Source organism: Polyodon spathula, chromosome 8 (genome assembly GCF_017654505.1).
Source record: "Polyodon spathula isolate WHYD16114869_AA chromosome 8, ASM1765450v1, whole genome shotgun sequence".
Lineage (NCBI taxonomy): Eukaryota > Metazoa > Chordata > Actinopteri > Acipenseriformes > Polyodontidae > Polyodon > Polyodon spathula.
Window position 1 is genome coordinate 13,235,248 of NC_054541.1, and position 24,925 is coordinate 13,260,172.

General features: G+C 43.7%; 4 protein-coding genes across 5 annotated transcripts; 2 read left to right on the forward strand and 2 right to left on the reverse strand.

Moving 5' to 3' along the window:
• Positions 1-406: 406 nt before the first annotated feature.
• On the reverse strand, positions 407-9,724 carry LOC121319453 (endoplasmic reticulum-Golgi intermediate compartment protein 3-like). Of its 2 annotated transcripts, XM_041256898.1 has the most exons (11): positions 9,292-9,724; positions 7,680-7,750; positions 6,831-6,918; positions 6,585-6,704; positions 6,225-6,318; positions 5,584-5,749; positions 4,867-4,924; positions 3,534-3,548; positions 3,052-3,083; positions 2,684-2,780; positions 407-555 (listed from the first exon to the last, which is right to left on the reverse strand). In XM_041256898.1, the coding sequence occupies exons 1-11, from the start codon at positions 9,377-9,379 to the stop codon at positions 422-424; spliced, it is 963 nt and encodes a 320-aa protein (XP_041112832.1). In that variant the 5' UTR covers positions 9,380-9,724; the 3' UTR covers positions 407-421. The 2 variants fall into 2 exon arrangements, with proteins under 2 accessions (XP_041112832.1, XP_041112833.1); XM_041256899.1 differs by lacking the exon at positions 3,534-3,548 and having other exon boundaries at positions 9,292-9,723.
• On the forward strand, positions 878-2,293 carry LOC121319454 (reactive oxygen species modulator 1-like). The gene is made up of 3 exons (XM_041256900.1): positions 878-1,076; positions 1,500-1,630; positions 1,963-2,293. Exons 2-3 carry the CDS (start codon positions 1,500-1,502, stop codon positions 2,069-2,071), a joined length of 240 nt encoding a protein of 79 aa, XP_041112834.1. The 5' UTR covers positions 878-1,076; the 3' UTR covers positions 2,072-2,293.
• A 2,710-nt stretch (positions 9,725-12,434) lies between the features above and the next one.
• Positions 12,435-18,182, reverse strand: LOC121319455 (cytochrome c1, heme protein, mitochondrial-like). The gene is made up of 7 exons (XM_041256901.1): positions 18,078-18,182; positions 15,681-15,871; positions 15,188-15,314; positions 14,563-14,720; positions 13,843-14,003; positions 13,276-13,376; positions 12,435-12,967 (listed from the first exon to the last, which is right to left on the reverse strand). Exons 1-7 carry the CDS (start codon positions 18,156-18,158, stop codon positions 12,863-12,865), a joined length of 924 nt encoding a protein of 307 aa, XP_041112835.1. The 5' UTR covers positions 18,159-18,182; the 3' UTR covers positions 12,435-12,862.
• A 626-nt stretch (positions 18,183-18,808) lies between these two features.
• Positions 18,809-20,735, forward strand: atp5f1e (ATP synthase F1 subunit epsilon). The gene is made up of 3 exons (XM_041258480.1): positions 18,809-18,917; positions 19,548-19,672; positions 20,572-20,735. Coding segments are annotated over exons 1-3 (159 nt in total). The 5' UTR covers positions 18,809-18,885; the 3' UTR covers positions 20,574-20,735.
• The last annotated feature ends 4,190 nt before the right edge of the window (positions 20,736-24,925 follow it).

Consider the following 24,925-nt stretch of genomic DNA (forward strand, 5'->3'; position numbering starts at 1 on the left):
TATATATATATATATATATATTATATATATATATATATACCGGGATATATATAAAGTATATGTCACATATATGTGTTCATGATACAGTGTAAAGTATACACACACATACTACTGATGTGCATGACTATATACTGTATATCACAGTGTAAAAGATATACACGTGTATATACACACACACACTACTCTATGCACACATTTCATATAAAAGTGTATATACACACACACTACTCTATGATCACATTTCATATACACGTGTATATACACACACACACTACTCTATGATCACATTTCATATACACAGTATATACACACACACTATTCTATGATCACATTTCATATACACGTGTATATACACACACACTACTCTGTGATCACATTTCATATACACGTGTATATACACACACACTACTCTGATCACATTTCATATACACAGTATATACACACACACTACTCTATGATCACATTTCATATCCTGCTGTATTGCACTTACCTCTCCATCAGCTTTCACGTATATTGTCGGGACGATTTTCACAAAGTACTGGTACATCATGGAAACTAAAACAAATTGAACACATTGCACAGCTCTGCTGCCTTAATACAGCCATAACTCAACTTAATCTCTCAGTCACATCAACAACAACAGAGGAAACGTACTGAGATGAAGGACTCACGGGGAGCCTGCAAATAATTACTATCCTACAATAAGAACAGTGATGATAACAGCAACATCAATAATAATAATAATAATAATAATAATAATAATAATAATAATAATAATAATAACTTTCATTAAGTGGTAAAATTAAAGGTTCCACTTTGTGGTATTCTTTGGAAAAATGTTAGCAAGCCTAAACCGCTAGGTGTCGCCATTTCCACAACACGAGTCAGAGTCGTGTCTCTGGTCATGTGATGGGGGTACTTCAGTGCGTTACATTGACAGCGCTTCCTGTAAAGGATATAAGATGGCCACTTGCTAAAGGAGACGGAGTCGTGTGTGGAGATCGAGGGTTTAACACGAATATAAAAAGCGTGAGACGCGACTGCTCTGGTAAAACAGAACGAATCCATCATACACGGTAAGGAGGTCCCTTTAAAAACGCGCTAGCCATCACAAAACGACAACATTTACCGTCCAGTCCGAGGTGAAGGTACAACACGTCAGAACATGGATTTACTGAGTGAAAAATTAAACCAGTGACACAAAATGCCAACAGCAACATTAAATTAAAAACGCAAGGTACTGGATTACACAGAGCTCATTTAGTGCAGTACCGCGGATGAAGCACGCATGCTAGTTTTCGCTTCAAACTTTGCATCACGGAGTATTTGAAAAACAAACAAATTCAAGCCATTTCTGCGTACGTGATATTTTAATTATTTGTTTGGCAAACCAGCGTAACAGTTTGTGAAATCACAACGCCAGGGTAGGATTGTAAATGTTTACTATTATTACCGTTTTCATTTATTTATTTATTTTATTTATGATTGGTTTCCTCCAGATGCCGGTTGCTGTTGGACCTTACGGGCAGACCCAGCCCAGATGCTTCGACAGGGTTAAAATGGGCTTTATGATGGGCTTTGCCGTAGGGATGGCAGCCGGAGCGATGTTCGGCACCTTCTCCTGTCTCAGGTACCGTAGGACTGGGAAGAAGACTATTGCGCAGCAGTTTCAGCCGTTCCAGGTTTTACTACAAGCTTGATTAGCCCTACACTGTGTCTAGGTAACAAGACCATGTGCGTCTTATTAATCTCCTAGCAGAACCGTTACTGGGTCAAACTGCTGTGCACCGAGAGTCTTCTTTCCATCCCTGATAACAACAGTTCTACACTACCTTCATGAATAAGTCTGATTTAAAAGCAGCCTGACCCGTGGTCTCAATTTGAGCTCTCCATTCACAACTCTGAGTCTTTGTGTTTTCTGATTTTTTTTTTTTTTTTTTTTTTTTTTTTTTTTTTCTACAGGATAGGGATGAGAGGCAGAGAACTAATGGGAGGGGTTGGCAAGACCATGCTGCAGAGCGGAGGCACGTTTGGCACTTTTATGGCGATCGGAATGGGAATCAGATGCTGAAACGCAATCTGCACTTTCTACAAGACTGTGGGGTTTAGAATTCACCCTGATTCTGCAGAAAAAACAAACACTTAGCAACTACTGCTTTCTGTACATATAGAAGTTCTCAAATAAGTGTGTTAATAAGCTACATTACAGGAAAGAGGGAAAAAAGTCTCAAACTGAGAGGGAAAAAGAAAAATGAATCGATGTAAACAAAAAACATGTTATTTCTTTTAGAACTTGAAATAATAAATTTAAAAAAACTTCACGGTACATGATCTCTGTTTTTAAATAGCACATTTTACTGCAGCCTTCAAATGAAGCTAGTTTCAAAATGTAGTGAAAAGGCAGAACCTGGAAAATGACTTTTATACCACTTAAATGAATCGAAACAAGACCTTGCAGGCTGGGTCTGAGGGTCAGGGTCTTTATGCTTTTTTACAAGGGGATATTGTAATGTCTATTTAGAGTGAAAGCTTTGTACAGAGTGGGTCTGTAAAGCAAGTCGGACAATGCAATACAACCGGTTGCAAACGGTGTATATGGTTTGTGCCTCATCACCAGCTGCTTGGGAAGGAGCTAGCATGAGTGCTGTGCTTCAATACTCTTTAATCAGCAATGTGACCCTACCGTGCTCTGCAGCTACGTTAGTTCCATCCAGAGGATTCACGATTCCTGGGTAATCCTTCCCGAACGACAAGTGTCTGATGAAATGAGTCATGTTTATCTAGATGGGAAACAATACAATCAAATCAATAATGTTAACATCCGCTCGCGGTCACCTTTTTATTATTATGGGATAGGAAAAGTTGCCCTGCCTGGACTATAAAAAAACGATACCTGCTTTATACAGTAAAGCTCAGATCAGCAACTTAACATGGTCTGATTAGACATGTAGTGACTGAAGGCGCTTCTGCAGTACATTATGAATCAGACCCATCTAGTTAACCCTAAAGAGAACATGTAAAGAGACTATTACCTACAGCCTTAATACTTACATTATCCAGTCCAAAGCTCTGCAGGTCATGAACTAAAAGAAGAAAAGGAATTGTGAACATAATGGACAGATTACTGACATTTTAACATCAAAAATCAGATATTTTCTAGGCATCGTACATTTTTTACAGGATATTCGAAACTCCTGTGAGTAAACAAGGTTGTGTTAGTTTTCGCTGGTAATTCTTTTTTTAACTGGGTTCAATAGCAAGCACAAATAAAAGTTTATTAACAGAGGGGGTTTGAAAGCAGACTTAACACAGAGATTATTAGCAAAGCAACAGAGCAACAGTTATAAAAAGTTCAAACACAGGGTTTTGCAGTTAAGTAACCGAGAAAATGCAGACCAGCGCATCAGTAACACTGGTGTAGAGCTGCGTTTCCACTGGAAAAATCAATTAGCTGCCACACAATCTGGATCAAGAATATATTGGGATCCCTATCCTGTAAAATTATGCAAAAAGAAAAAAAAAAAGCAACTTACTCTCCACAGCGTGTACTGCAGAAAGGGAAGAGAAAGAAAGAGGACAGAACGTCACAACAAAGTGAAGACATCAGCCCTGTGTGCGCTTCTTCCTGACTCCTGCCACAACTTCACGCTGCTCAAATCACAGCTAGGACTCCTTTACCAGCCTACCGCTGTTTCAAGGGTCTATTCACCACAGGCAGACACATGAACCAATCAGAGCCCCGATCTCACCAGCTGACACGGGCATAGCCGTGGCACTAATGTTGACTTATGTTGCTTGGTGACGCAGGGTGTAAATACTGCACGTTGGCATCACGCCTCAGAAAGGTACATTTCTGCACTGGAATATTAATACCTTGTTACTTAATCCTGATAGGAATTAAAACAGAAACATCTACAAGCTAACACACGTTTGCAGCATATTTGCAGCACACCTGCAACGTGCTACTCCATTCAGTACTGTGTTATACAGGAGGTGTCACTCAGCGGAACGTCACACTGCGTTGGGATTCTACAGGCTAATGTAATAAGAGTCAGGCAGCTGCAAAGTTAAAGTTCATTATTCTGCCCTACATTATTATAGATACCAGTTTACAGCTCAATATTGCAAGCTCTTGCTATGTTTGTTAATATTGACCCAATGCTCTCTTTTAATTAAATTTATCTTTAATGGATCACTGTATATCTGCAGAAGATACAATGCAATGAACTCTAACAAGCAAAGGGACCAGTGCCTACAGAGGCTTGCTGTTTACTTAATAACAGCAAAACTCGGCAAGGTACAAAAGCTTGCGATTAAAAATAAAAGCGCTGCTCTAATTATACCAGATAAGGAACAGAATGCAAATGCAAGTGATGAATTAGTACAGCTGAGTGCAGTGCAAACAAACACAGCAAGCAGAGGTTCAGTGTGGACAGACAGATGAACAGTGGCATGCTCTCCCGTCACGCCAGGGGGGAAGCGCGTGCACCTTCAGGCGCACACAAGGGAATTTGCGGTGGCAAACCAGTCACAAACGACATTTTTAAAAATTCCAAGCGGTTTTAAAATACAGTGCACAAAACAGCAATGTTATGAGACAGTACGCTCACAAACAGGGCAGCAGGTGCTATGAAACATGAGGCTACCTTTGCAACTGAAATCAGTAGTCGTTCTAACACCAGTGGGGGACTACAAAATGAAATGCCTTCTTAAAGATCACAGTGACTTGTACCTGGCTTTGAAACAAGGAAATATCTGTGCATCAGAGTAGACTAACCACGTGAGGAAGCTGCTGTAAATTCCAGACCCTAATGTCAAACATTGAAACCATTTAAATACATGAAAGCTGCACATTGAAATACTTGCCGTGTACGTGGGATTGCTGAAAGCTTTTTCCTGGTGCAAAATGAAAGTTTCCAGCCACCTAAAAGACACAAACATCAGTGTGTTTACTGCATAATACAAACACTGAACAGGAAGATCCCATTCACTAAGATCCACCAACTAAACAGAGCTCTGCAGCGTTGAGAGTTGCCAGCTTGCTCAAAGGCTTTTGTTAAAGGTGACTGATGGAGTGCGCGGTGCTTGCGTGGGGCAGGGCGGTGCCGGCGGAGTGCGCGGTGCTTGCGTGGGGCAGGGCAGTGCCGATGCAGTGCGCGGTGCTTGCGTGGGGCAGGGCGGTGCCGGCGGAGTGCGCGGTGCTTGCGTGGGGCAGGGCGGTGCCGGCGGAGTGCGCGGTGCTTGCGTGGGGCAGGGCGGTGCCGGCGGAGTGCGCGGTGCTTGCGTGGGGCAGGGCGGTGCCGGCGGAGTGCGCGGTGCTTGCGTGGGGCAGGGCGGTGCCGGCGGAGTGCGCGGTGCTTGCGTGGGGCAGGGCGGTGCCGGCGGAGTGCGCGGTGCTTGCGTGGGGCAGGGCGGTGCCGGCGGGGTGCGCGGTGCTTGCGTGGGGCAGGGCGGTGCCGGCGGAGTGCGCGGTGCTTGCCTGGGGCAGGGCGGTGCTGGCGGAGTGCGCGGTGCTTGTCTGGGGCAGGGCGGTGCTGGCGGAGTGCACGGTGCTTGTCTGGGGCAGGGCAGTGCTCCGGGTACCTTGTTGACCTCCAGGAATCCGTAGAGCTTGCAGCCTTCGTTCTTCTGGTCCTGCATCTTCTGGCTGAAGCCCTCCCTCTTGCACTGCTCGATGGTGTCCGGGTTTTTAAAGGCCCATCCTCTCCTCCGGTAGCCTTCTCTCACATCATCACAAGAGTTACAGCACCTGCCCACGCGCCGGGAAAAAGCCAGCTTTCATACTCAGACTGCCATCTTTCAACACAACCAGGGCTGGGGATCTTTGTTGCAATTCCAATTCCTTTATAAAAATCAATTCCAATTCTCTTTACATCAATTCCTGCACAACACTGAATACAACTGCAATTGGAAGCATTCGGTTAAAATGAGCTTCTCACAGTGGCAACAGATTACTTCAATTAAACTGGCTCTGAATGACAGCAGTTGTTAGGTCTCTAACATATCAATTCCAATATCAGTTCCTTCGAAGGAATTTGAACTGGAGTTGGGGTTGGAGTCGGAGTTGAGATTGAGGACTGATTCTGAAAGGAAATGGAATTGAAACTGAAGACAGGAATTGACCACAACCCTGCTCTAGATTGGTAAATTCCGTTTTTTACAGATATTCAGGAATGAAACTAGTAAAAAAGAATAAAAACTAATCTACTGCTCATTGAACTCACTTGAGATCTTCAGTCTCAGCTCCGTAGCAGCTCTCACAGCGATTGGGGTCCAGTTTGCTTGGATCAAAAGCTTCGGGCTCCTCCTTTCCCAGCTCTTAAAGAAACCAGACCAGAGCAGTCAAACACTGTTCCAAACGACTGTACCCACAATACACTGTGACAAGAGCACAAACAACATTAACTCACCTTGTCTGTTCAACTGGATATTCCCATCAACAAAAAAAACAACTGCATCGCACTGAGTGCTGAATTAGGCCGTGGCTAGAGCTGAGAACATCATTTTTGCTTATGCGATTCCAAAAACGAGGCTGGAGCTAAGAAAGATAGGAAAATGTGATCGCCCCGGGCGAGGGTACTCACCGTGCTTCTCTGCCTCTGGAGTCACTGGCTTTCCTTCCTTGTCCAGTCTCTGTTTAAACAGGTTGTGCTCAACATCTAGCTGCTGCTCTCCAGCCACATCCATTGCATCAATGCTTAGATCTGAGAAACACAGGGAGTTTGAAAAGAACGGCTATTGAAATAGGCTGTGATATAACAAACCCGGAGGTCCAGCCTATGCACTTGCTCCTTGCTTGTAAAGTGGGTTTGTCAGAGTTTTGTACTCACAAGCACATGGCATGTGGGGGAAGAGGATGTCGATATTGATCTTCAGCTTGTCTCCTCTGGATGTGTCCACATATAACTCTGGGTAAACCTAACGTGATTCAAGAAAAGACAACACTGGAGCTGTGAACACTGTCACACTGTCAAGGAGGTGTGCATGCATCAGCAGCTTTGCACAGAAGGTGAAGCCCCCTCCCTAACCCCAATGCACATACAGCAGTGAAGCCCCCTCCCTAACCCCAATGCAAATACAGCAGTGAAGCCCCCTCCCTAACCCCAATGCACATACAGCAGTGAAGCCCCCTCCCTAACCCCAATGCACATACAGCAGTGAAGCCCCCTCCCTAACCCCAGTGCAAATACAGCCGTGAAGCCCCCTCCCTAACCCCAGTGCAAATACAGCCCCCCTCCCTAACCCCAGTGCAAATACAGCAGTGAAGCCCCCTCCCTAACCCCAGTGCAAATACAGCAGTGAAGCCCCCTCCCTAACCCCAGTGCAAATACAGCAGTGAAGCCCCCTCCCTAACCCCAGTGCAAATACAGCAGTCAAGCCCCCTCCCTAACCCCAGTGCAAATACAGCAGTCAAGCCCCCTCCCTAACCCCAATGCACATACAGCAGTCAAGCCCCCTCCCTAACCCCAATGCACATACAGCAGTCAAGCCCCCTCCCTAACCCCAATGCAAATACAGCAGTCAAGCCCCCTCCCTAACCCCAATGCACATACAGCAGTGAAGCCCCCTCCCTAACCCCAATGCACATACAGCAGTGAAGCCCCCTCCCTAACCCCAATGCACATACAGCAGTGCAGCCCCCTCCCTAACCCCAATGCAAATACAGGAGGTGAACCTACTTCCTTAGTGAGGTAGTACTGAAGCTCAGAGAAGAAGAGGATCAGCATGATCAGCCCACTGATAATAGTCACTGGAGAAAGAGAGAGAGAGAGAGAGAGAGAGAGAGAGAGAGAAATAAAGCAAGTCACAGTTAACTACAATAGTTTTTTTATATCAATATTTGTGTTACATGTTTAAATAGCATGCATGCAATCTTACAATCCAAACATTCTCAAATATCCAACTAGCATTCTCACATGTAGAAATCAAAACCCACGCCCCCATACTGTCAGTGGTGATTATTACACACAGCAATATCAGGATATAGCAACTGTTAAGTGTTTTTTTTTTGTTATTCGCTAGAGTATACCGACAATATAAATGACGCATCTATTTTGGTAATTAATTTATAAATGGGCCCCACAGTAAGGAAGTCATTTAATTATCCTGTATCTGGCTGGTAGAGCCTCTCCAGTTGTAATACAAATAGCATTAGATGCTTCCATTCTCTGAGGCATTCCTGTCCTTTCCAGTACTTAAGGATTAGATAAATCTTACAGGCATAGTTTTCTTTAAAAACTTAATTATGAACTCAATGTGGACTCTTTCTTTAAACTGGCAATACAATTGCACTAATCCCCCAGAAAGCAGGCCCTGTTGACTGTCCGTTAGGTGATCGAACTATGGGCTCGCGCAAACACACGCAGGATTCCTCTGTGCGACTGGAATGCATGACGTGTGGCAGGAGACTAAGAAATCAAACAGATATTTAAAAAGCGCTTAGATTTACAGGACAAGCCTGCAGAACAAGCTAACATTAAACACTAAAGATCTTTAAGGGTTTGTTGCCTTCTCCCCGAGCTGAATGGAAAACACACCTTACAGGTAAAACGAAACCACAAGATGATAACCCACCGGCATAACTGGTCTTGGACCTCCCACGAAGTGCGCCAAGTGGAATTACAGCAAGACAAAGTAGACTGTAGACTGCATGAGTTAGTGGATTGCAATTTAAAATCGCAGTACTGCTATGATGATACACACTGACAAGCAAAGGCAACATTTTATAGCGCCCTTCGAGCGTCAATAAAACACAATGACAAGGAGTTGGGCATTTCTGCACGCGTCGTGCTACATACAATGACCTGTCTGAAAAACTAGCACGGGTTCAGCATTTCTATTCGACTGTATCTACTTCAGCGAATTTTACAGCATTTATATTCGACTGTAGCCACGAGTTTTCAGGTCGAACGTTGCTTCCTTCGTTGCAGAGCGGAATTCGAGGTCAGTGCTGGAAACATGGCGCGCTGAAGGAGGTCTGGTCTGACAGGAATCCCTCTTACCTATGTCAGAAATGCCAACCTGCTATACCTCAACACTGAAACCAACCGCAAACCAGCCTTGATGTTTTTGATCCTTTGACTGCAAAGCCAGTTGTGAATGACATTTGCTCTGGAACGCAGTGCCCGAATTTATACATTAACTCATTCTTTCAACTCCATTACCTAAAATGCACTCGATACAGATACAGACTCCGCGAAGCAAGGACTTGAAAAACGAGTCATCGGTTTAACTAAGATCCCCTAATAACAAATACATACTGTTTTACAACCAGACTGCATCAGAACTCACCCGTTGCTCCGCCACATGTTTTCACCCTGAAATCTTCCAGCGTTTTAGGATAAGCGTCAAACTGTTTAAGTTTGCTGAGAGCCTCCATCTTCACTACCCCCCCATACAGAGCAACACAACACCTTCCTCCTTTACATACTTCCGGGGTACTTCATGGTTCGTTTTGCAATTTGATTGGCTGTGACCACCCAGTCTCCAGTGACGTTTTAAATAAGGCAAAGGTGCATTCTGGGAGTTGGAGTCCATCCGAATCAGGGGACTGTTCTAGAAACCTTGCCAAAGCAGAATCCCCTTGATTTGAATGACACTTCAGCAAATCCAGGTTGTTCTCTTTCAAAAACAGCGCTGTCTCGTCTCAGTTTAAATTTATAAAGAAAACGCCTGAAGCAGTCAAATCTAACCTTTCTTTGTCCGGAGGAGTCGCTGAGGAACACATTGTCATTCACAATGAGGACCTGTCACGCAAGAGAGGAAGGCAGTCACGCGTGTGCGTCATGTCGTGTCGTGTAGTGTAATATTATGCAATGTAGTACAACACATTCTGGCTGTTTGCCAGTAACCTTTAGAAATATTATGTCTACTGCTAGGGCTGACGCTGTGGTGTGATTAACCTGTCAGAACCTTGTCAACGCGTTGCTACAATCTTGAGTCATTTTTAAAGGTCAACGTGTAATTGCGCATAACTTCAAATGTTACATAAATAGCATTTTAACCACTGCAATGCCTTGGCTAGTTTTACTGACTCCGATTACTGTGCCTGAATTAACACAGGATTCCAGGGTTAGTGGGAGTCAGGGTCTGTGGAACTAGCCATGTATCTTTTCCACAACTGTAGCTTGTTGAAGCACATGCTGTGGAAGGTGCAGAGTTGACTGGTAAATTCACCCCTGTTAAAACCCTTTATAGTATGTTATTTCTGAAACTTGACATTCATGCTCTCTGGTACAGCAGTGAAGGTGCATTAGATCGGTGTAGTGCGTTTCCACAAACACACTCCCAACTTTCTTTCAAAGCTGATGGGAGTTTACAAAGCCACATGTGTAACAGTTAAGAAAACACAAGAGCAGGACACACACATTTTATATAAGCTTTAGATGAACGTCATCATCCCCCTCAGCATTTTCTTATTGTTTAATACATTTCTTAATCCCCTCTTTGTAAATCAATATTTGAAGCCTGTCAATTTCACAAGCAGATTGCTGCTGCTTGGTTCGCAGGGCTGTTCTGGAGTGAGTTCAGCAAACACGTTGTCTGTGTGAACTACAGGCCAGTGCAGTCTGCTTCTCTTACTGCTGTACCACTACAACTGGAAATAACAAACCTGTACACTGCACAGTCTATACAACAAGTGTCTACACTGCGCAGTGTACTGCACCCACGATTTACACAACAGAAATACCAAACCTGTACACTGCAGTGTACTGCACCCACGATTTATACAACAGAAATACCAAACCTGTACACTGCAGTGTACTGCACCCACGATTTATACAACAGAAATACCAAACCTGTACACTGCAGTGTACTGCACCCACGATTTATACAACAGAAATACCAAACCTGTACACTGCAGTGTACTGCACCCACGATTTACACAACAGAAATACCAAACCTGTACACTGCAGTGTACTGCACCCACGATTTATACAACAGAAATACCAAACCTGTACACTGCAGTGTACTGCACCCACGATTTACACAACAGAAATACCAAACCTGTACACTGCAGTGTACTGCACCCACGATTTATACAACAGAAATACCAAACCTGTACACTGCAGTGTACTGCACCCACGATTTATACAACAGAAATACCAAACCTGTACACTGCAGTGTACTGCACCCACGATTTACACAACAGAAATACCAAACCTGTACACTGCAGTGTACTGCACCCACGATTTACACAACAGAAATACAACACACTGCAGTGTACTGCACCCACGATTTACACAACAGAAATACCAAACCTGTACACTGCAGTGTACTGCACCCACGATTTACACAACAGAAATACCAAACCTGTACACTGCAGTGTACTGCACCCACGATTTACACAACAGAAATACCAAACCTGTACACTGCAGTGTACTGCACCCACGATTTACACAACAGAAATACCAAACCTGTACACTGCAGTGTACTGCACCCACGATTTATACAACAGAAATACCAAACCTGTACACTGCAGTGTACTGCACCCACGATTTATACAACAGAAATACCAAACCTGTACACTGCAGTGTACTGCACCCACGATTTATACAACAGAAATACCAAACCTGTACACTGCAGTGTACTGCACCCACGATTTATACAACAGAAATACCAAACCTGTACACTGCAGTGTACTGCACCCACGATTTATACAACAGAAATACCAAACCTGTACACTGCAGTGTACTGCACCCACGATTTATACAACAGAAATACCAAACCTGTACACTGCAGTGTACTGCACCCACGATTTATACAACAGAAATACCAAACCTGTACACTGCAGTGTACTGCACCCACGATTTATACAACAGAAATACCAAACCTGTACACTGCAGTGTACTGCACCCACGATTTATACAACAGAAATACCAAACCTGTACACTGCAGTGTACTGCACCCACGATTTATACAACAGAAATACCAAACCTGTACACTGCAGTCTACTGCACCCACGATTTATACAACAGAAATACCAAACCTGTACACTGCAGTCTACTGCACCCACGATTTATACAATTGGAAATAAGTCTCTGCACTGTACAGTCTACTGCACTAAACTGTTTATACAAGTCTGTACACTGCACAGTCTACTCCACACACAGTTTGTTACCTTCAGTTCAGCAGGAAGTACTGAAGAGGTGAGGAGCAGGCTGAGCACAGACAGAAGAACAAGGAAGCAAAGCAAGAGTGTGTTTACAACAGAACTTACATCATTATTATTATTATTCTCTATTTTTTTTTTTAAATGTTATAATTTGGACAGAATGGCCTACCAAGTGAGGAAGTAAGATTCAAAACACAGAACATTTATAAAGAAAAAAAAAAAAAAAAAAAAAAAATTTTGTGCTTTCAAATTAACCTAGTGCTTTACATGAACAATGTCTTATTCAGGAGCACCCACAGAAAATGAACGTGCCAGTCCGTTAGGATTGCTTTTGCATTTTATTGTGCACAAGTTTATTAAATATTTACACAAAAAGTGTACAGAACCATTAAGATACAGCAACCACAGCTCACTTCAGCGGGCAGATCAATTGAGAATACTGCATTACTGACAGTAGCTGGAGCAGCCATATTCCCAAAACAAAGAATGCAAAACATTTCATATGGATTCCTTTTTTTTCTTAAGAAGTTACTGCTATTTGACAGTGTAATGTATGTTCTTTAACCATGGCGTGTGTCTGTTTGTCATGGGGACGTGTAGCAGCAACTGAAGGGAAAGACTGTCACCTTGAAAACACAGGACTTCTACTACTGATTTCAACTGTTTTTTTGGAAGATTTAAAAAATCTTTTGGAAGATTTTGCTCCATCTGAGCTGAAGTAAGGACAGGCAGCTTGGAGGGTGCAGTTTACTTAGGCGGCCTGTAGGCAATCTTTCTGCTCTTCAACACTGACCACCTGTGTCTCTTCAGATAGTACACCAGGGGCACGAGGATAGCGGAACCCATGAGCAGCTGAAAAGAGAATGACAACACCTTTATGGCAAACACAGCAGTAACACAACAAGGTGCACACGTGGCTTCTGCACAAGCACACTTTCTGGTACAGCATGGCAGTCTAAATAGCGCTGTGACGCACTCCAGTGCCAGAAGTGAAATAATCTACTATGCACTCAATGCTCCACGATTCTGTGCCTATACAAGCAATAACCGCTGAGCCCCAAACCGAGGTAAATACAGCCCACGGGGTCAGACTGACCTTGCTCTTGACTTGAACAGAAGTACAAGAAGATATTGCTCTTGATTTTTAGAGGCAATCTTACCTTCAGTCCCATGCGTTTGCGCTGGTCGTGTTCGGGCTCTGCAGCCCAGCGCAGGAAAGTACACACGTCTTTAGCTACTTGACTCATGGTAGCTGGGGTACCTGCAAGGGGAAAAAAAAACAAATAAACTGAACCAACACAGAATTGCAGTACAAAACAGGACCACCTCTGCAAGTCAGCCAGTACTACATAAATACTTCACTGATCAGTATAAAAAACTGTAAACTCCTTCACTTAACTAATGCAGTATTTCTGTACAAAACTGTTTAGCAATGAAAATAAATAAATACATTGATTTAACTGGCAGGAGTCTGTTCTGTATAATATGGAACACAGTTTGTTAGGCTGAAGCATCTGCTTCAGGACGGCTGGAGTTGATGACATATGTATAAAATCTATAAATATCTGCATTACATGTCAACCTTCCTAGTCATCCGAGTTAAGAAAAAAAACAAGCAAGGACTGATGAATGAAAAAATGTAAAATGGGTGGAGTGGAGGATTTGGGCAGATCTGAAGCTGGTGAACCCTCTCATTCCAGTTTAGTGTTTAACAGACAGTGTCTCACCATCATCATACTCCAAGACCTCGTTGTAAATGGGGGGCGCCATTCCAATGGCCTGTCCCGGGAAGTAGGGGTTGTAGTAGACGCCCTCCAGAAGAGATACTCCCGCTGGGGGGTCGCAGTACCCAGTCAGCAAGGAGAAGACATAATCCTCACCGCCGTGCCTGCAGGGGCAAAGAGGAGAGGGCATGGAATACAGGGCGAGCAATCACAGAACTGCAGGGAAACACACAATACCAACACATTCCTTCACATTTCATTGCAGGACGCAGTTTCGGATTTGGATTATTCAGAAATGAACACACAATTATTCCCCATAGTGATGGGAATACGACTTCCTACAGCATAGCAGTTTGACCCATTCCAGGTTATACTATGAGCTTGATTAACCACGTGCAGAGGTAACAAGCTCAGGTCTGTCTTAAACTCATAGTAAAACCAGGAATGGATCAAACTGCTGTGCAACAGGAGTCTAATTTCCATACCTGCTGAAAGATCTTGGATGTAAAAGTACATCAGCCAACATTGTCCACAAATCCAGTCAAACACATACATTAAGAGCAGTCTGACTGTATCAAGACATTTCAAGATCAACAACTTGTTGACAATACAAAATGTGCCTAATGCCACCATGCGCTGTGTCTATGATAACAGGTATCTGACAGCTGTACACGAACCTGCCCTGAGGGGGAACACATCTATAGTAAAGACAGTAAAAGTGACCTGGCATTGACGATGTAGCTGAGATCAGGAGGCAGGGCTCCATTGTTGGCTGCTCTGGCAGCCTCGGGGTTGGGGTACGGTTTGGGGAAATAATCTGAAAGCTTGCCAGGACGGGTGAACATCTCTCCATTGTCGTCAGGACCATCCACTACTTCAACCTGTAAACAGAATCAGCTGAGTTCAAACAGATACCACAACACTGAAACGAAGACCAGGACTCTGGAATATCATCACATACGCAGAGCTAGCAGTAGCGGTTTGGCTTTACGGACTTAAGATAAATGCATCACAGTTTAATTCGTCTTCCTAAAATGACAATAGCAATTAGATTTGTTAAAAATCACCCTGCTTACAGAGTCAGCTGGCACTAAGCAATCTCATGCCTATTATACCAAGGCAATATGCAATGCTTGCCAGCTCTAAATGTGGCAGGTTTAACTGCTTATTTCAAAAAGGTGTTTTGGCTTTTCAGATTTTGGTTTATGAAATTTCAAACAAATCTAAAAAAGAGTGCCACACAATACTTTTGGTCTTGAAGCTGGTGCCATTAATCAAAAGCAAGATAACTTTGTTTTTCTATCAGTTTTAAAAGCAGGTCTACTGAAAACACATCTGAACAGCGTACCTCTTCAGCCAGAGCCTTCGCCTCAGCCTCTGTGTGCGACACCCCAACCAGATTACGGAAGGCCAGGTACTCCATGCTGTGGCAGGCTGCACACACCTGTTTGTACACCTGATAACCACGGCGGACACTGCAGGGACAGACACAGCACCCAGGTTATTCACTGAAAAGCACAGGCTTTGACCTCATGACCACAACGCTTCAGTTTTCTATATCTAGACCCTACCGTATAACAGCTGTCAGATTAGGCACCGTCTTGCAGCAGCATCTCAGCTAGCCACTGCCAGGGAATTCCCAGCCACTGATATAGGCTAGTCCTCAATCTACTACTCACTTCCCAGCATTTTGTACCGTTAGGCAGCATACCAGTAGTTTTAAAAGAATGCAGAATGGGACACAGGCTGAAGCAGTGCTGGAAGTGTAACTGAATGCATTGGAAACAGGCGTGTCCGGGGGTGAAAGGAGGAGTCAGACAGCAGTTTCCCGGTCCGCTCACCTGGCATGGTCGAGTGAGGACAGCATGCCGCCGTGGCTCCAGGGGTAGCTTGGAGGATGGAGCTCCAATTCAGAAGCTTTAACAGAATGGTGAAGAGCAAGGACCAAGCTAGCTCCCCCCGCGGCGAGCACGCCCAGCGTGGAGAGAGCCACCTTCCTCCCACGGGACAGGCTGGCAAAGGACATGCTGGCCTGTGGAGTATCATAGGAAAGAAAGAAGACAAAAACAAGCAGCATCAGAACGGCTGTTCAAGAGTCAGCCTGGAGGGGAGATCTGTGCAGTCACACTGTACAATATACACAGCAACAGCAGCCTGGAGGAGAGATCTGTGCAGTCACACTGTACAATATACACAGCAACAGCAGCCTGGAGGAGAGATCTGTGCAGTCACACTGTACAATATACACAGCAGCAGTAGCCTGGAGGAAAGATCTGTGCAGTCACACTGTGCAATATACACAGCAACAGCAGCCTGGAGGAGAGATCTGTGCAGTCACACTGTACAATATACACAGCAACAGCAGCCTGGAGGAGAGATCTGTGCAGTCACACTGTACAATATACACAGCAGCAGCAGCCTGGAGGGAAGATCTGTGCAGTCACACTGTACAATATACACAGCAGCAGCAGCCTTTAGGAGAGATCTGTGCAGTCACACTGTACAATATACACAGCAGCAGCAGCCTGGAGGGAAGATCTGTGCAGTCACACTGTACAATATACACAGCAGCAGCCTTTAGGAGAGATCTGTGCAGTCACACTGTACAATATACACTGCAACAGCAGCTTTTAGGAGAGATCTGTGCAGTCACACTGTACAATATACACAGCAACAGCAGCCTGGAGGAGAGATCTGTGTAGTCACACTGTACAATATACACAGCAGCAGCAGCCTGGAGGAGAGATCTGTGCAGTCACACTGTACAATATACACAGCAACAGCAGCCTGGAGGAGAGATCTGTGCAGTCACACTGTACAATATACACAGCAGCAGCAGCCTTTAGGAGATCTGTGCAGTTACACTGTACAATATACCCAGCGAATCTTGGGCTGCGACTAATCAAGCTCGTAGTAAAACCTGGAATGGGTGAAACTGATATGCAGTAGGAATCTTATTTCCTTTCCTACATGACACTGCTGTGAAGCACAAGCCCAACGACAGCAACATCACAGTGGCCAGGGTTGTACAACCTTTCCAGAAGTCATCAAAGGAATGGCCTTGCCAGTTCAACAATCATTAGAGTAAGTTCCACCAAATCTTATCACTGCCCCCAACTTTAATTACCCACAGATATGCCACTTTTCAGAATGCACCCAATTATTATTATTTTTTTTTTAAAGAAATAGCAATAAGCCGAATTCTTAGCAATGAAAGATACCCAATGGTATTTGCTGAGATGAGATCATATCTTAAACACACACACCAAGGGTTACCAGCATGTTGGTGGCTGGCCACATCTTACCTATCTAAAACTGACCAAACCAGCCACAATTCCGCCATTTCAAACAAATACAAATCGGGAATTTCATCAGGATCAATTAACAAAGGATATGGGTGAAAACTTGTCAAACAGTCGCTTGATGTCCTTGTGACATGACCTAACTGACCTACCAACACCGTCAAACTACAATAATATAAATATCACAACAGATTTGAAATGGACTGATCCTGACAACCCTGCAAATTCATATATTGTCATAGTGACTTTTTTCATCAAGTTACCAAACTTTGAAAATCACGAATTCCATACTCCCCCAAGCCAAGGACTTTATAATAACACATTTCAAACGCATAGGACTCTGAATGACAAATAATATCTCAATCAATTAAACTGGACTATTCCACAGCTTATAACAGAGCTGAAACGCAATCTCACATTATACCGGTATTCCTGACTAGTATAGGACGGGCCAGCCTGCCACCTGACCCCACACAACCACTGCGATCACTGATGTTACACATTCGTCCTCAGAAATCTCAGAGTATTTATTAGTATTATTACTAGCCCGATTATACTGTCTCGCGTGGCGCTTTTGTTTGTTTGTTTGTTTGTTTGTTTATTTATTTATTTATTTAACATGACAGGGTTGACAGTTACAACACTATCAGTGAAGCTGCATTGCGCTTAACGTAAGCCTTTTAAAATGCATCTCATACATAACAAAACAGATTAAGCCCAATTAAGCAAACCTCTATGTGCACAACACGAAGCGCCTACAGTACTGTCTTAATATTACCGGTGGGAAAGTCATTCACTGGAAGCACACGAATGACCTTGCCGGTGCTGTACTATACCCCTTTTTTCTTTCAATTAAACTCTATTATTACTCGGCAATTTCGATAGTTAGTCACACAGAATAGCTCTGCTTTCTTCCTGCGCGAAACAGTCCCTTACCCGGGAAGTGTGGATGGTTTTGGGGGTACTAAGGAGGCTCCTCCCGCACCCTGCCAACACCACCGCTCGCAGAGCCGCCATGTTGAACTGTGATTAATACCTTCCCCCGTCCTCTGTCAGCCGCGTTACAAAACCCGCTTACACAGCGCTGCATTGGGGTTATTTTTACACTAGCTAATACCCATTGGGTTTAATTTCTTGTATTCGCACACATATTTTAGAAGTATTTTAATTTTAAATAACATTTTGTTTTATTTAATGCAGGAATAGGGTAAATGATCGCAAAGGTCAATGGTGTTTAAAGTCCCGGGTAATCGGTGTTTCGCACCCTGCTGGTCGGAGGTCTTGATTTTCCGAACGAAGGAAAGAAGTGGACGGAGTTTTATTGTATAAATACATGTGATTAACAAATAGCTAATAAACTGTTAATTGACTAGATTGTTTATTTTAGCAAACAGATATGGAAATAGTTTTTTTTTTTTTTAAGGAGGACCAGATTTGCCAGATAAAATGCGCAAAATATATATATATATATATATATATATATATATATATATATATATATATATATATATATATATATATATGCAGATTTAGCCTATTATTTCTGTATATAGAGTTATTTTCTGTTCTATACCCCGCAAACCCGTTTGCGCCTCGGCGCTGGTCACATGACATGGTGTTTCACCCAGTATAAAATCTATCCAGTCCGCTGCGCTGCCGGTGACAGAGACGGGACAGGATATCCGCTGTGACTCTGTCCTTGACGCTGCTAAAGACAGGACGGCACTATCGGAGCTGCTTGAAAATGGTGTCTTACTGGAGGCAAGCTGGTCTCAGGTAAACGAAGCTGTGCTTGATGTTTATTTTAGTTCAAGAAGGGGTTTGAAATCTATGCTACGGTCTCCACGCATGTTCTCTGGAGTTCAGTTTGCTGATCCCCGGGCGCTGCGCACTTGCCCTGTTGAATTGAAAGCCGGTCTGCGGCATTGACGCTATTAATGTGTAACTTGCGGATTCAGGTGTACTTTTCGTCCGGGGCGATGTGCTTGCTTGATTGAAAAATGTACACGTTGATACGGGCTTAGTCCTGCGTTTCGCCGCTGTGACTTGCTTCACCTTGAGTGTGGAGTTGAAGTATTGGCCTATACTATGCGCACTGCAGGCTTGTCACGTTTAAACATGGCAGTTGATGATAACAATCCTGGATTAAACTGTATATCTGTATTTAGGGTTACCCCTCCATATAAGATGAGTGTGATATTTACATGTTTTATTCAAAAGCACCGATTATATTCAGATGCGATTGTTATAAAGTGTAATTCGTGTTCAGATATTAAGAGAAATGTCTGGTCGATTATCAGCTTGGCCGTCCTCCTAATCACTGAACTCGTTTGGTTTATCGGGTTAAAATCGTGTTTTATTTTACACGGATCAAGTCTATTCACTTTGTATTATTACTCCCCCCAGCTATATCCGCTACTCTGCGATCTGTGCCCAGGCCGTGCGGTCCGCACTGAAGCCACAGTATAAAGCGGCTGCAGAGAAGGCTGCTGGATTCAGCGTGAAAGTCCTTCCGCCAAAGGCAGCAGCATGTAAGTATTGCGAATCAGAAACTTTCTACTGGTTTTATTTATATAATTAAGACCTGTTTACAGATATTAGTTTATGCTCCCTTTATAGTTTGAGTTCAGGGTATTCCTATTTGGAGGGTTTGGGGAACAAGTGAATGCCCTGAAAAATAATAAATCCTGCCTTGTGCTGCAATTGCTCACCAATTGCCATATTTCTACAATCGTAAAACGTCTTTGGCTTTCTCATGGACACTGAGCCACTGCATTTGCACAGCACTGCGCCTAGCTATGGCCTGGTCTGCAGCACTGCGCCTAGCTATGGCCTGGTCTGCAGCACTGCGCCTAGCTATGGCCTGGTCTGCAGCACTGCGCCTAGCTATGGCCTGGTCTGCAGCACTCCGCCTAGCTATGGTGTGGTCTACAGCAGTCCTGTCGGTGTGCTGAGTTTCTGTATTTGCATCGCAGGGACAGGCTGGTGTCGGGGCTTCATTGGAATGTTTTTGGTAGAATAAGATCGCACGGTGTACAAAAATGAAGCCTACTGTTTACTTAATATCTATTGAGACCCTGAGTGTAGAAGCAACAGACGTGACAGTTTCATAGCACAGTGATCAGGTTTTATTAACATGCAGATAATCTTATACAGAGAGAGAACAAACTGCCCCTATATCTGCAAGAGATGCAACATTTCCTATAGCCTATCAGTTCCTTCAATGGGTAAAATGTTTGCAAGTCCTTAACCAAGGGATGTTTGCTTTTGCATCATTACCAAAGTGGCAGTACTTGCTCTGCAGGGGGCGTTGTTTGAGCTGATTCAATTCGTAGCAGACTAATGATGGACTTGCCTGTCTAATTGAAGCGTTGTCTGAATCTGACTTTAAACCAGTAGAAATCTAACCTTGTTTATTGTTCTCTTCTAGGATCTGGCTTGCTTTGGAGCGTTGGAAGGTGGTTCTCGCGTGTGAAGTCCGGTCTGGCTGTTCAGTTTCCAGCAGATTCCCCTTGTGATTCCAATTCATTCAACAAGCAAACCCCTGTAGTTCCTTGATTTAATAAAAGGCTGCTGCTCAAGCAGTTTTGTATATTTTTTGTGCCTGTTTTTTTTGTTTGTTTGTTTCGGTGCTTCACACAGCCTCTAGATGTTCTACTGTAAGTTTCTGCTTTGCATTTGAGGGCTCTTCCCAGACTAGCTAAGGTAGTGAAAGTATATCCCTATGGGAACCATTGGTGTCCAATGTGTGATGAGACTTATTGATCGTATCAGAATCTAGTGGTATGAGGCAACACCTAGTCTGTCCCAAGGCCATCCTTACATTGTTACATGTGGTGTTCAGAAATGCTCTCTCCCAATTATGTTGCTCACTCAGGATGATGTTTAGTGATAGTTATGGGGTTATATGGAGGTGACTGTCTGCATGTTTAAATTGCGTGGTGTGGTTCTCTGTAGATAAAATAGCACAGTGCTAGAAATGTGCAGGTTTGTGATAACCAGAAAGACAGGAACCTCATAACCTTGTTTAAAATAAACATTGTCCTTTTTATTGTGGTAGGGTGATATGAAATCAACAAGATGTTTAAGAGTACCTGCAGGCAGGACTCTGCAGTCTATGACTCAAATACACAAACAAGTGGTGCTTTAATTGATTTATTTTAACTTCCTCATTTCCACCAGCCTTCACGCTTTTATAATACCCTGTTCAAGTTAGCATTTCTAACCTCCATGTGCAAACTTGATGGGGGTGCGTTTGAGTTTGGATGATAGATGGGTTGACCAGAAAGCACGACAGCGCTGCTGAAAATCCATTGAAATAGAACAGAATTTCCACAGGGTAGAAAATAGATTCTCTAATAGGAGTTGTTTTGTGCCTGCTTAACCAATCACAGCACCCCTGTCCTGTGTGTGCATGTTTTTTAATACAGCAATTGACCTGACTAGAATGTCACACACACACATCAGATAACATTATAAAATAAAAACTCTACAGGAAGCCCTTTGAGGCTTGACATAATACCTGGACTGTTGATCACTTCTATAACAGAAAAATAGTGAGAAGATGAACACGGCCCTACCTTTGATCCGATCTGATTCCCACACTGGCCAATCTGCAGGTGAACGATCTCACGCATCTTGGAGTTTGGACAGAATGTTTTCTGACACAGAACTGAGGCAGTGTAACTCAGCTGAAGCCCTTAACACTTGAGTGACCAGAAAGGGCTTTTATACTGCATGGAGGGTGTGGCTCAGCTTGCAGGAACAGTTTTCATTCGGCTGGTTTCTGTCGTTCTCTAACCACACACTGTATTAAAAGAGAGTTGAATTGCTATGCCTGTGAACAGCAATGTGTTCTTGGAGCTGTGCAGTGTTCAACAGCAGCTTTTCCTTCATGGTTTGACTTAGTAAATAGTAAATAGTAAATTGACTTAGTAAAACGCAGTAAATAAAGAGACGAACCAAAACGTTGTTTCACATTTTTAAATACAACATTTATAACAACATTAAAAAAAAGCTTTTAAATGTCAAATAAAGCTTAGATTATTTTTTGCTTATGAATATTACAAATAATCCTTAATACTTTCTACTTTAATTCTAGGTCCCACTTAGGTCTTTCAATGCTGCTAGTATCCCCAAAAAACATTTTCATTTGACACCAAAATATCATTCCTTGGTATTTGTTTATGACAATACAAGCAGGCCTGTTCTATAGAATGCATCCTCCCATGCATTCCGTTTTATAGCAAAGAAGAGTTTTGTGACAGACAGGTTTTATAGATCCACCAATGTTAGTTTCAGCTGTATTATTGACACAAACTTTCTCCCCTTCAGCAACCCGCAAACCATCAGGTTTGTGAGCCTGACACTAATCAGAAAAGGCTGCTAAGTAATTGAGTCGTGTGTTTTAAAATGCAGGAAAACCATGCAGGTTTGTTTTTTAAATGAATCGCACAGTTTCCCAAGCTGGCAGCATGTGGAGGCTGATAAGTGACACAGTGGAATCTATCTCTCCAGGGCAGGGCTCTACATGTTATTCAGCACATGCTATTTGAGATCCGACGCAGTTAAAGGGCTGAACCAACGTCTGGCTGCACGTTTCCTTGGCATGCAGGGTTTGTGGCACATGTCAATATAGTGAACTCCAAAGGAAAAAAAGGTTAAGTGGTTTTATTTTTTACATAAGCTTTCACACAGGCGTTTGCCCCTTGCTTGTGAGTGTGTCAGTTTTGGATTTGACTCTTTAGCGGCACCTGGTGGTTGATTATTTTAAATCTCATTAGAGAAGAGTACTGCTGGTTTAAAGAACTCCTTGCAATGCTTCTGGCGTCACTGTAGGTTTTGACAGACTTGCATTAGCATTCATTGTAACTAAGGTAACATGCAGTTGTCCTAATAGGGGTCGTGACCGTCTACAATTATACCAAAAGATAGGAAACCTATGCATTCTCTGCAATGGGAAACATTCATATTTCTAAAATACACGTCTACTATTCATACATATATGTCTAACAGACAAACAAACACCAGATAGTCTCACTGCTGTTTTATTCCTATGACAGCTGAGTGACGCACACCATAAATGAACTACAATGTTAAGAATGAGGCATGCAAGCACAGGCTCCATTGTGCTAATGCAGAATGTCGTTTAAACTCTCACCCCGCATTTCCTGAGCTGGCTCTCACAATGTACAGCGGCTTGCCAATCCCACGAGGACGTTTCTAAAGCTGGCTTTGTAACTTACAATCCCTGCTGCTCTCCAGCGCTAGACAACAATATAATAATAGTGATAATAACAATAATAAAAAGAATTGCTCAAAATATTTACAAGCTTTTTTTTGCACAGTGTAAACATGTACATGGATGCTCCATACCAACACTGAGCAGCCAGCGTTGTGCTGCTAATACCATCCTATTTAAATACTTAGACATACTTCCTGGTGCAGGCTATTCACTATGCTGGAAATGTTGAAGATTTGATAAAAAGGACTTGTGTCAATGTGTGGATATTGAAACACTGCTCATGCTTGCAGTGTGTAACCCACAGAGACTACAGTGTTGAGCAGACTGGAGCCCGGGCTTAGAGGAGAGATGAAACAGAGAGCCGGTCTGACGTGTGGAGGTTTCAGTGGCAGTGCTGCAGGAATGTGAGGGCAAGGAGGTGGAATTCCGGGTTCAACGACCCGTCCGATATTCCTGTCCTTAGACTTGACTTTTAAAAAACAAAACTGAAAATGGAATGAAGGGTGTAAGAGCAGCATGCAAGGTTGTCTGATTAGATCTAGAACAGCACAAGTTATTTGCTGATAATTGTCATCTCGTGTCGATTCTTCCATTCGTTTTCACTATTTCCTCAATGAAGATGGTGAGTGTTATAGCACTCTGTCTTATTATAATGAGTTACAGATTCATCATAGAATAACATCCCAACACCATTGCTAACCAGCATGTTCAAACACGAAGGTGGAGTCGGTCTCTCCGACTCCCTGTTGTAAGTGCCTAGCTGGCTCTGTCTCTCCCCCCGTCCTCTTTCTCGCGGGTCATCTTGATCATGGTCTCGGGGGAGCGGTACAGGAAGATGAGCTTGCAGAAGAGCTGCTCCTCCAGCTCCAGAGCTCCGGTCTCGCGCACCACGAAGATGTCGGTGCACAGCTTGAGCACACGATCCACGTAGGGCAACTCCTCGAACATGATGGAGCGTGAGATCCCGTTGAAGAACTCACGCACAAACTTCCCGATCACCAGCACCACCGACATGTAGAGGCCCATGATGCTAGAGGGGAGAGACAGGCAGGGGCGAACGCTGTTAGCAGTCAGTTTCTCTCTATACTAGTGCTTACCAAGCGTTTCAAACCTAGGCTGATACTCCTACTGTAACTGCCTTTAAAAAGCATTTAAAATCGGAAGGTATTAAATAAATCCATTCATTAATGTGTAGCAATGACTAGCGGGCCTCACTCACCCGTATCCTGCGAGGAAGCCCACACTGGAAGGGCTGACCTTGTCGTTGAAGATGACCAGCTTGATGTGGTCACAGCTGGGACCTGCCCTCTCACTGCCCTCCCGGCACTCGCGCACCACCCACCACTCCAGGGCCAGCTCCGAGGAGAGGCTGACGTTGACCTGCTGAAGTTTTATAGCGAGGGGCCTGAAGGAGCTCCCTGTCCTGTTAGAGTGGACTGCAACAAAGCAGAGGTTCATGGCACATTGACTGGTTACTCTGTCTACTGCACAAACTCAAAGGAAGCAAAGACCAGAGCAGCGATGGGAACCACTAAGCGCC

Excerpts from the sequence above, each read along its gene's own strand:
- LOC121319454 (XM_041256900.1), top strand. The coding sequence starts at position 1,500 with ATGCCGGTTGCTGTTGGACCTTACGGGCAGACCCAGCCCAGATGCTTC. Across the intron at positions 1,631-1,962 it reads GGCACCTTCTCCTGTCTCAG|GATAGGGATGAGAGGCAGAG; the intron begins GTACCGTAGGAC and ends TTTTTTCTACAG.
- LOC121319453 (XM_041256898.1), bottom strand. The coding sequence starts at position 9,379 with ATGGAGGCTCTCAGCAAACTTAAACAGTTTGACGCTTATCCTAAAACG. Across the intron at positions 7,751-9,291 it reads AACATGTGGCGGAGCAACGG|TGACTATTATCAGTGGGCTG; the intron begins GTGAGTTCTGAT and ends CTCTTTCTCCAG. Across the intron at positions 6,319-6,584 it reads TCCAGAGGCAGAGAAGCACG|AGCTGGGAAAGGAGGAGCCC; the intron begins GTGAGTACCCTC and ends GGTTTCTTTAAG.
- LOC121319455 (XM_041256901.1), bottom strand. The coding sequence starts at position 18,158 with ATGGCGGCTCTGCGAGCGGTGGTGTTGGCAGGGTGCGGGAGGAGCCTC. Across the intron at positions 15,315-15,680 it reads TCCTCACTCGACCATGCCAG|TGTCCGCCGTGGTTATCAGG; the intron begins GTGAGCGGACCG and ends CTGTCCCTGCAG. Across the intron at positions 13,377-13,842 it reads GGTCTTGGAGTATGATGATG|GTACCCCAGCTACCATGAGT; the intron begins GTGAGACACTGT and ends TTCCCCTTGCAG.
- atp5f1e (XM_041258480.1), top strand. The coding sequence starts at position 18,886 with ATGGTGTCTTACTGGAGGCAAGCTGGTCTCAG. Across the intron at positions 18,918-19,547 it reads TGGAGGCAAGCTGGTCTCAG|CTATATCCGCTACTCTGCGA; the intron begins GTAAACGAAGCT and ends TACTCCCCCCAG.